Source organism: Rosa rugosa, chromosome 5 (genome assembly GCF_958449725.1).
Source record: "Rosa rugosa chromosome 5, drRosRugo1.1, whole genome shotgun sequence".
NCBI lineage: Eukaryota > Viridiplantae > Streptophyta > Magnoliopsida > Rosales > Rosaceae > Rosa > Rosa rugosa.
In genome coordinates, this window is record NC_084824.1 from 2,085,578 (window position 1) to 2,097,014 (window position 11,437).

Genomic DNA, 11,437 nt, shown 5'->3' on the forward strand with positions numbered 1-11,437 from the left:
CTCCTTGCTATAACAAATAAAATCCTGCTCTCCAAATAATTTATGGTAGCAATCCTTTCTCTATTAGGACAAATTATCTATGAAGATGATCAACCAAGGTGTTAAATGACATGCAGATAGTACTTCATATAAAGCCATGTGATGTAATGGTGGCGAAGATTGGCTTGCTTGACAGACAAGGGAGATTACAGAATAAAATCAATATATATTGGTAATTAAGATCTAAGAAACAAACTGATAATTCACATATTATAAAACATGTGTGAAAGAAATTCAATAGTTCTTCTACTAACCCCTTGGCCCTAGCTAAGGAACATAACAGAACAGAATTCAACAAAACGAATACTAATTGCATGTAGTTATATAACGATCAGCATTATTCCAATCACAGCTTTCTTGCTTCAATCCTCAAATGTTAAATGCCCGTTGGTTCTCCCTACGAACCTCCTCTTCTAACTCAGGAGGGAGGTCATTCTTGATGTTGAAATTCTTGCGGATTTCTTCAGGCCTCTTTCCTTTGATCCTGTCCACCACATTCTGGCATGTCAAATTCATTCAGCAGCTAGCCCCTCAATGTTGAGATAGTTGGCTGCCAATATCAGATCGTACAGTTCGTTCTGATCCACATGCATCTATGTAGTTGGCTGCAGTACTCGATCGATGACCTTGGCTAGGCTTTTGCTGGCCGGTGACGTTCGCCAAGGGGATCACACTTTATCGCGGCGCAGTCGTCGGTCCTCTATCATGTGCCTGATCGTCTGCGATTTAAGGGCCACTACCGCCTCTTCAATATCGAAAGTCTCTCCATCGGAGGTCCTGAGGGTTATCATCTTGTTTTCTCAATTTCGAGGGTCATCATCTTCTTCTCAATTTCAGTTGACATGGTTTTTTCAAGGATATGTTTGAGAGTTCGGGCGAGATATATTTGATGAGTACGTATTTTCAAACTCCGAACTTTAGAAGAAAGTTGAGATGAGAATAAGCCTTACACCCGTGCCCTATTTATACCCAGCGAGGTCTGAGGATTTCCCTTTTCTGCAGGTTAGGAATTGAAAAGCTAATGCAAGAGGGATTCACAACACTGCCGGGTGACCGATGCGTGCATGCATGTCATATTAATTGAAATCTCTCTCTCTCTCTCTCTTTTCATTTTTGAAAGGGAAAAATTGCTCACCGTGGGAAAAAAAAAAAGATTTTCTTACTTCACCACATGGCCTTCAGATTCTGGCCCAATAGAGTGCTCAGAGACGGAAAAAAGATTCCGAGTTCAGCCCAATGCATTTTCTGAACCCGACTCTGCTGCCTGTGTCGTTCACAATTCACATAGAGCGCGCGCGTGCCTTTCTCTCTAACCCAGCCACCGTACCAATGGCACTGCACCGCTCCTGTGGGCCTCTCATTTCGAGCCCATTACCGACTCCCGCCACAACTCCAACCTCGACCATTCTCATTCATTCGTGCCCGCCAGCTGTTTGTGTTAATGCCAGAGTCAGAAACACCACCACAAAGCCACTAAGAGCCACTAAGAGCCACCACCGCCAGCACACCCCAGAAATACGTGTACCCGGACCCAATTCCGGAATTTGCAGAATCCGTAAGTATGTTCATGCTGTTTCCGAGTCTGAATGCGTGTTGTTGTTTGTGTCATTAGTTTGACATGCATGTGTGCCGTGGAATTCTGTACTGTAGGAGACCCACAAGTTCAGAGCTGAGCTTTCCAGGAAGCTATTGAAGGACAAGGCGACTTTTGGGGATGACTTCAGTAGTGTCATTGACGTATGCGCCGAGGTATACTTCTCTTCCTATAACCAAGTTCAAATTGTTAACTTCGGTAAAACAAACCACTCTTGTTTTTCAAGTCATCACGTTTTCTGATACATTATCACAAAGATGATTGCTTTTCTCGGAAAAAATATTGTGTGCCATATACTAGATTGTTTGGCAGACTCTGTGTGATAAATTGATAACATTGCAAGTAATTGTTGAGAAGTCTAACTAATTGGTCTATAGAATGGCAGCTCTGTGTTTTTAGCAATTCAGAGAATCAGAATTATAAGGTTGCAAAAACTGTGAAGTTGTGATCATTTAATGCTAGCCGATCCATCTATTAGTAACAGCTTAATAGGCGTTGGTTGAGAACCTGGAGGGCACCTTGCACTAATTTAAAACTCTATTGTTAACCTATGACGATGTGGGCATACCATACTTGCGAGACCACCATCATACCATGCTTGGGCTGGCTTAAACTTTGTTAGGGATTAATGAGAACTTGGGGAGATGATGTGGCCGATACATTACTGTTGCCATATCCAAGAATCATGGCAATGGTTATAATAAGAACAATTCAAATTCTGCATCGAGAGGTACCATAATAATCACCGACTGCAAGTGGGTTCATCATGTTTCGTTCCCATTTATTATTCTGGTGGTGACTGAGAATTGATTACACTGTGTGACTTGTGGTCCTAGGATTCATGGCATCATTTCAAGTTGGACATGTTTTGATTATTCTTCATACATACATTCTGATTCCTGGGTAGAATTTGAGTTCTGACTCGCTCAACATAGCCAAGCTTGTAAAGATCAGGTTTGAGAAGAAAGTGTTACTGCACAGATTAGGATCGACTACAACCACCAGATGGTTGTAAATACTGATGATACTTGAAATTGATGCGCACACGTTCAACACTCGCAAGTTAGAGCATTCAAGAACACCAACTTGCTAAGAAAGGGATGAAGGACTTCCTTCTCACATGGTTTTGTTTTAATTGTGTGAATAAGGTTAAAATTGATTCTATAAAGTTGAAAAAGAGAGACGCCACAGAATGAAACTTTTTCGATCAGTGCCAGCCACCCCCCCCCCCCTCTCTGTGTGAATCAGCAAACATTTGTGTCCTTTCTTTTCTATGGTGAGGCCCTGAGTCTTGCTTGACATCAAAACAGTACAATAATTGATCCCCAAGACAAATATCTGACCTGACACACGTAAGTACTGTTCTCCATGACAGCTTCGATCATCAAATACTTCTAACTTTCTGTGCATAATTGAGCCTCACACTGGCAATGTTTTGGCCTAAGTTTAGAATTTCAGTACTGTTTGAATTATTCAACTTTGCCTGATATTTCTTGTTGTTCTTAACCGATATTTAGTGAATTCTTGCTCAAGGAGTATGGAGGACCTGAAACATTGTTGGTGGATCCCTTCACTGATATGTTAGTTGCTCTCAAGAAGAAGGAACTACCTGGAGCACCTTTGGCTGCAAGGGCAACACTGTTATGGGCTCAAAACTATTTGGATCAAGACTGGGATGTTTGGAATTCGAAATCGTCAAAGTGATATTTCATTTTGCGAATCCAGAGAGTCTAAATTTGACTTTGTAATGTTGTATTCTCCTGTTTATATATAAAACTCACAAAAATGGTGAAGACTGAAGAACACTCATGTCTATCACGAAAACTTCACTTCTAATACAAAGTCAGATTCGGTGATTTGTGTGTGTTGCTCTATACAAATTTTCTTATTGCTTTGGAACATGGGTTGAATGGTTTATGGTCTGTGGTTGACATTGGATTAGAAAGCTTTGGTACCCAAATCCATGAACTTTGGGTGAATCTAATATTCCACACTCCAGGAGTACTCTCTCATCAGCTGCTCTGTATTTTCCATATTCGAGTTTTGCATCACTTTGATCTTCAGCTTGCAGCTTCAGAAATGCTCTGCAATGAGGGCCGCCAAGATTTCGACCTCATTGCAGCACCAGCAGCATTCCCTGATGCCGTCCTGGGTCGGCGCCTTTCATGATTTGTAGCCTGAAATTTTGACATGATTACAACATTGGACATGTAATTAATCTAACAATTACAGCTTGCTCAAAACAAGGTGCAGAAAAAAATGAAATAAGAGATAGTTGCTTTGTAGACTTACATGGTTGATATTTTCTTTGTCCTCTGCCTCACAACTCGAACTCTGTTTCTCGGGCACTGCCGTCTGTGATGATTTCTCAATTAGTGATTCCACCTGCTGCTTCTTCGTCTTCGCATACTTCTTTGCCCTCAACACCTTCATAACCTCTGCAACCACAAAAACAAAACATCAACACCCGAAACTCTTCAAACCGAACACGACATATTCAATTTCTAGCCAAGCTTAATACCTTGAGTAGTGACCAGACGATAGGCATGACCAAGAGCAAGAGTCTCATTAGGTCGAAGAAGCTTCACCCTTGTGAAACGCACCGCACCACCACCACTACTCTTCTGCTCCCGAATCTCCTCCTCCTGGTGATGATGATCAGAACCCGAATCCGAAGCCGAAGCCGAAGCCGGCAATGGGATAATCAGAGAAACGTAATGACCAGGGTTCAACCTCATGACCTCGCTGGCGCTTATAGGCCAGTACAGCCTCTCTATCTTCCCACTCGGGTGCTGTATCACCAGAGCAGCAGCATCGATGGCCTGACAGTTCCCCATGGAGCTCTGAAACCGAAGAAGATGAAGAAAGAGAGGCAGATAAGAAGAAGAAGAAGGTGGGAATGACAAACAAGTCACTTTCTATACAGCTCTCTCATATATCTATCTATCCAAACCCCACAAACCCCAAACCTAGACATATACTGAAGTGAAAAACATGTGGAGTCTAAGTAAGAGAGAGAGAGAGAGAGAGGCTGAAGCAGGCCGTCCGTCCTTACTTGCCAACTAGCTCATGCTACGTGCGTTAATTTAAACCCAAATTTTGGCACTAAAACGGCATGATTAAAATAAGACCATGATTATGTCCTTTATAGATTAATAGTAAAGGAGTGTGGACTAGAGTGACAATGGCGAAGGAAATGGGGCACCGGCACGGGTGGAATAGGTGCCACGTGGAGAGAGGCGAGACGGTAGTAGTTTGGAAGGACATGCTCGGCGGTGTCGACGGAGTCAAAGTTTTGGGGGAGCTTAGGAAGAACCGAAGGTCTTGTCTTAACGTTAATCACTAGTTTAATTCCAACCTACAAAGCTAGACATAAACAGAAAAATATTATATCTCTGTTTTTTTAACCCAAAGCGGCAGCAGCAGAGAGTAGAGAGCGGGCGCGTGGTAAGATTATTTTGTTTGGAATGTGGACAAGTGACAACGACACCCCACCTTCTTTCCGGTGGAGCTAAATTTCCGCTCAATTTTTCGAGTTGTTGTTTTATAGTGTTTTAAAGTATTGAAATTTGGAAAGAGTAAATTCTTTTCATGGTACATGAGGTATGACCAATTGGACACTTTGATACCTAGTCTTTAAAAGAGGACAATCTAATACCTGAACTTAGACTTTGTTCGACACTTTGGTACTTCTGTTAATTTTCTGTTAAATATAAGGATAAAATTGACATTTCGAATATGTGTAACAACAAAATAAAAAACATGAGTTTTGTGGGTTGATAGCCGTTCTTCATCATTTTATAGGTATGAATTAATGCTTATAGGTGAAATATTAGAATTTTATGTTTAAGAAATATAGTAATCATGATTTGAACACCCACGAGACTACTCCACCAAACTATGTCTAATCCACGAAACTAGTCTCGTGAGCGTTTAAATCATGACGACTAAAATTTTTAAACATAAAATTCAATTATGTGATGACATAACTCAAGAGCATTAATTCATGTTCATTTTCTCCCAAATGACCCAAAAAATGATGAAGACCCACAAACTCATGTTTTTTATTTTTTTTATTTTATACATATATTCTTAATGTCAATTTTATCCTTACATTTAACAGAAAAAATTAATAGAAGTATCAAACTGTCAAACGAAGCCTAAGTTCAGGTATCAAATTGTCCTCTTTTAAAAACTAAGTACCAAAGTGTCCAATTAGTCGTACATCAGGTACTATAGAAGGAATTTACCCTTTTAAAAATATAAACCATTTAATGTATGTAATATGTTACATGTATTAACTAATCTAATAGCTAGCGATTTTAGAATTTTAAATACGTTTATATGATTCTTTTTATAAATTTAAACAATGTCGACTAATAATCTAATGACATGATTTTAATAGTAGTCCTCATTCAGCATTTATGGGGTCGTATTTATGAGAAAAGCACCCACTATATCTTGTTGTGCAATATTAGACCCTATGCCCAACTTTTCGCACAAGCTGCTTCAAAAGTTCAAAGTCCAATGCAATCTTGAGTAGAATCAAAGTGATATCTTGCTCAAGGAGTTCAATTATGATTACACTGTTTTCTACTCTCCCCCATCATTGAATCTCAAATAACCATTTCTTTTTCCTTGAAACAAAAAAAATTACATTAAACTGGAAATTATTCTATGCACCGACGGTGCAACAGTATCTTTTTAATTGTTTTTAACGCACTCATAATTTGTTAAACTACGCATTAAACAAGTAAAAAATTTGAAAGTTTAAGTTGTCAGGACATGGAACACTATATATATTAAGTTAATATTCTCTTTTACGTACGTGTTATTTTAAATTTTAACATTTTTTTTTCAAAAACTATTCATTAGATGAGCCAAAAATGTAGATCAAATTGGCAAAAGTTAAGGACATTTTAGACTGTCGGAACTCCAAGATTAACAACTCTAATCACAGAGTCGATTTCGAACCCCAAATCAAGTAACACAAGTTGCAGAAAAGAAATTGACCAAATGAAGGATGAAGATCATAAAAATTTCCATTATAATCTTTCTTAAATATTTAACATTGGATTAAGAGCAAATGCCTGGCTAAGTTAGGAGATAGAGACAAAGGTACTATTAATTATAATCTTTCTGACAATCTTTGACTAATGTAAATCTGGTTTAACTTATGCAGGCTACATATATTTGAGTTTAAAAATTTCCCTTGCAATATAAATATGAATGTGGTTGATCATGTGTAAGCATCCCTGGTTAAATGTCAGTGTATGTAAGCCATGTGAGGTGTTTGAAATCCTTGGCTCACATATTAAATGAGGAATGGACTATATCATAATAATCTTACTTGTTCAAACATGACGTTGAGGGGGAGTACATTGTAGTAGTGTACCCCCAATAATAGATTATATAAAGAAAATGGCCTTAACTTGTTATGGTTATGGCTATGGGTGTGACACTCATCTCTATTTAATTCTAAGCCTTTCATTTGAATAATGTTTTGGACCCTCTTATTATATAGAAGTGGATGGCATTCAAAGCACCATGATGTTCATAGATCGCAGCTTGTGGGGGCATAGATTTGAGATTAGGTCTTGAATGTTTGTTCCTTGGCTCTTGATTAAACATTCATTCTAATTGAAAATCTAGTTAATTCAAGCCCTTTTGCTACCAACCAATCTTGATCTCTTCTCCCTCTCCCTCTAAGGGTGTTATGATGGTAAATTTTTTGTTTATGGCCGGTTATGGAAATACAGATACTGTGAGGATCTACTTGGACCATGCAAAAGGCATGTCTAAGAATGTGCCTATGGATTGTGACTGGATGACCAAAATAAAATTAATATGATAATTTCTGTTCTATATTTCATGGGATATTAACATATATATGGGTGGTAACAGTACTTCATTTACATTTTTCCCATTAGAATTCAAAAAATCTGAAACAGATACATATATAAGGTATTAGAATAAATTAAAGGATGCAGGTCTATAATCACAATAACAACTGTGCAAATAATCTTAATTAGAATAAATTAATCAAGGGTTTTTCTAAATATGCACTATATGCAATTATGGATATGTAGTAATAATGAACAACAATACTATAGTCAGGTGTGCTTCAAGCCACAGCTCATGGATGTAAAAAATACCTTTGCTTGTTTTAAGGTCTATACAGTCATGATTTATTATAGTTATTGTGATTACTTTTATGAACAGCTCAATTATAATTTGCAAAGTCTTTCATTGTTAGGATATATTTTTTAATTTCACTCTTAAGTTATTTCATGCAGAAATAATGATTAAACAATGTGGGAGTGGTAAACTATATTTGGACCCCAACCACTGCAAGTGACCTAGTGGTTCTTGCTTAGTTGGGTGTGCTCCCCAACCTAGGTTCGAATCCCGAAGCTGTCAAAGTGGCTAGGCATTGTGCTGCAATGCACAATTGGAGCATTTCACATGCGCCGAAAGGGTTTATCTTGGGCCTAGAAAGCCTTTGGGTTCCCCTTGACAAAGTCAAAAAAAAATATATATATATATATATATATATATATATATATATATATATATATATATTTGGACCCCTCGTTATGGCAATTAATTCGGTCACTATTTTGGCGGTAAATATCGGTCATGAAGACAGCGATTATTACGGTAATAAACACGCAATGATTACGATTATAAGTGCGCAATGAATGACCGTCATAAGTACGCAATAATTAATGCAGCAATAATTGTCATCATAAATGCAGTCATAAAAGCAGAAATAATGGCGGCGTGTCCTCCAAATAAGTCATCACCTATATAAATGCGACCCGACAAGGTAAACCATCTGATTCCGACTATTTCTATTCCACTCAACTAAGAAACGTACTGACTTAGACATCTGAGGGTTTTCTGCATGCAGGTACCCCCCTCCTCCTTGAGCCGATAGTCAAACTTCGAGTCAACGCTCGAAGGAAGCCTCTCGATCGTTCCTAGTGAGCTCCCGCTCCAGTCCGCATTCATTGGTGAGTCAAACTACTCTACGGAATTTTTCGTCACCAACAAACAATAATTAATAATAATGATGTATGAAATTGCACTTATACACTTCTTCTTTTTTTGTGTGAAATTACTATATACGTGAATGATAATTATAGTACATTGGCATAATGTGTTCCTACTTGTTGAAAGGAAAGTGCCAAAACATATAGATATATAAAACCTCAGAAGAGGTCTTACTTTTTGTACTACTTTGGTGTTTCCTTGTCATTGATCTCCTAGGACTCTTCAGAGCACATTATTAAAAGCATGATATGATGACAATCAATCCCCCTATATTCTCTAATCTCAAGTGCAGAGAATCTGAGGGTCCTTACTAGTTACTCCTTACCTAGATAGATGGTGCAGCATCTCCAATTCTCCATTGCACCCCAGCTAGTGGAAGAACTTTTTTATTTTCTTTATTCTAAATTTGAACTTGGAAAAGGTCATCAAATGGGATTTAATTTTGTTTCTTACAAATGGATCAATAATGTTAATGAGGCACTAATAAACTCTTCAGTAATCATGGAATCTCTTTCCTTAAAGAATTAAGCTTTTCTTTTGATATATTACAAACAGATCAGGATACGCAACCATATATTTCTATTTTCAGTTTGACTACTTTCTAAAATCATGATGGGTCAACAACGTTGATCAGCTCGAGAAAATTGAATTGTATGTGATGATTCTGTAGCAATAAGAACTACGAATTTCGCCACCTTTTTTCTGTTTTAAGTCACTCTCTCAAAGACTTTAATCACCAATTAGTTAGATTTAAACAGTTTTGTTGTGTGATTCGATCTGATGTTTAGAGGCATATTCATGCATGAAGAAAGTGATTACCACTTTCTCAAACTTTTATGATTTATGATTGAAGTGCCTCCTTTGCTTACTCACCTGCATACCAGATAGAACAAATGGGACTATGAGAGCTGCATTATTGAGACTGATTAGGCAGAAAGATACCAATATAAAGTTATAAACATGGCCTTGAGAAATTAGAAAATGACACTACCCTTTGTGGTGGTCACATTGTTGCCATTTGGTTCTTGGTTAAATCACATCAGAGATTGGAGCTGCCTTGGTTTTAGGAGACACATTAAGAACATAACCCGCTGATTCCTTGGCCAAACAGGAACTTCTTCCTTATCTGTTATGCCTAATAATTCTTAGTGATGTTTCTTTATTTCTAAATAGTTTCAAGTAAAATATAGGAACACTCATTTCTTAGCTACAATAATGTTGTTGTTAAAAGTTCGAACCTAGCTACAATAATCAAAGAGGTTAAAGAAGAGAAGTTGGAATGGCCAATACAGCAAATGCTGGTGTCCCTGTCCCTTACTTGCTGCCTAACCCTCCCAAGATAAAGGTGGACCGCAACCAACCATTAAGGACTCCTTGTCCTTTTTCAAAATTTTACAAGTTGTTCTTAGATTAAAAGCTTCTGTTAGAGCAAGTCCACCCGTAGTTAAGAAATGTCAAGGTCGAAAAGTCAAGGGGTCGACCAGTCAAGAAACTATTCACTGTCACTGGACATAGGTTTCCACCCGTTCTGTTTCTTGACTAGTCAGATTTACTGTTCATTGAATTTTTTTTTTTAATTGAAAAATTGAAATAGTTTTGATGTAAATAGATGGTAATAATGGAGATTTATGGATAATTAATGTCAGAATTTTCAAATACAACTTTTATTTCATAAAATTTATACTTACATAAATGAAAAACTAGGAATAAGTACAATGCAATTACACAACATGCATAATCACCTAATTATTCAAATCATGATCCTCATCCTCTCTAGAAATCCAATTTGTGTTTGAAGGGTCATCATTAGGGTTAGGGTTGGTGGAATCACCCGTAGAGAAAGGTGAAAATTGTGGTTGTGTAGGATATCCCCCGGGGTAAGGTGGTTGCGGATAGTATCCACCGGGGTAAGGGGGTTGTGGGAATCCACTGGTGATGGGAATCCACCGGCGAAGGGAGATTGTGGGTATGCACCGGGGTAAGGTGGTTGTGGGTATGCACCGGGGTAAGGAGGTTGTGGGAATGGACCACCAAAATTTGGTTGTGGGAATGCACCACCAAAATTGGGTTGCGGATAGTATCCACCCATAGAAGTTGGCGTTTGCTCGCCAAGATCTTCTCTCTCCGCTATCTTCTTTCGCCTTCTTGACCAATAACGCTTTTTAGTTGGCGTCATCTGACTTGTATCAATCTCCATAATACGCTCTTCCCTCTCTTTAATTCTCTCTTCCCTCTCTTGTAATAGGAATGCCTCTTTTCGCATATCCATTTGCAATCGGATACAATCTCGTTGATTTTCCTCTTGGAGACTTCGAGCGAATTCCTCATCGAGTTTTTTTTTGCCAGCGGTTGCCTCTATTATACTCTCGACATCGCTTGACAAAGGACTTTGATCTTTCGCTGCCTTCTTTCCTTTCCGAATTGCTTCTTTCGCAGACTTCCTTCCTTGAGGCCTCACATTAGGATCTGCAGTTTCACCTGCAATTACCTCATCTACATACATGTCCAAGTTGATGGGAGAATTTTCAGCAATTGGTTGTCTGTGCGTATGTTGACTTCCTTCATTTGATGTTCCTCCGGGTGTATGGCTAGGGATGTCTTTAAATTGTGCAAAGCCCTCCACAACAGCGTAACTATCAAAACTCTGAAACATGTGTCTTTTGGTCTTCCCTCTTCTCTTCATCCCGACATGCCACAATTTATGTGCTTCATCTTGCTACGTAATTAAAAAAATTAATAAAAAATGCA

General features: G+C 38.3%; 1 protein-coding gene and 2 pseudogenes across 1 annotated transcript; 1 reads left to right on the top strand and 2 right to left on the bottom strand.

The window, feature by feature from the left end:
- Positions 1–408: 408 nt before the first annotated feature.
- On the bottom strand, positions 409–1,109 carry LOC133709128 (SKP1-like protein 1; annotated as a pseudogene).
- Positions 955–3,489, top strand: LOC133712532 (protein PLASTID REDOX INSENSITIVE 2, chloroplastic-like; annotated as a pseudogene).
- LOC133712531 (uncharacterized) lies at positions 3,360–4,685 on the bottom strand. Its single transcript, XM_062138629.1, has 3 exons — positions 4,155–4,685; positions 3,926–4,071; positions 3,360–3,810 (listed from the first exon to the last, which is right to left on the bottom strand). Exons 1-3 carry the CDS (start codon positions 4,468–4,470, stop codon positions 3,694–3,696), a joined length of 579 nt encoding a protein of 192 aa, XP_061994613.1. The 5' UTR covers positions 4,471–4,685; the 3' UTR covers positions 3,360–3,693.
- Between the last annotated feature and the right edge of the window lie 6,752 nt (positions 4,686–11,437).

Coding starts and splice junctions, on each gene's coding strand:
- LOC133712531 (XM_062138629.1), bottom strand. CDS start 4,470: ATGGGGAACTGTCAGGCCATCGATGCTGCTGCTCTGGTGATACAGCAC. Junction 4,072..4,154: donor TCGTCTGGTCACTACTCAAG/GTATTAAGCTTG, acceptor TTGTGGTTGCAG/AGGTTATGAAGGTGTTGAGG. Junction 3,811..3,925: donor ACAAAGAAAATATCAACCAT/GTAAGTCTACAA, acceptor TCAAAATTTCAG/GCTACAAATCATGAAAGGCG.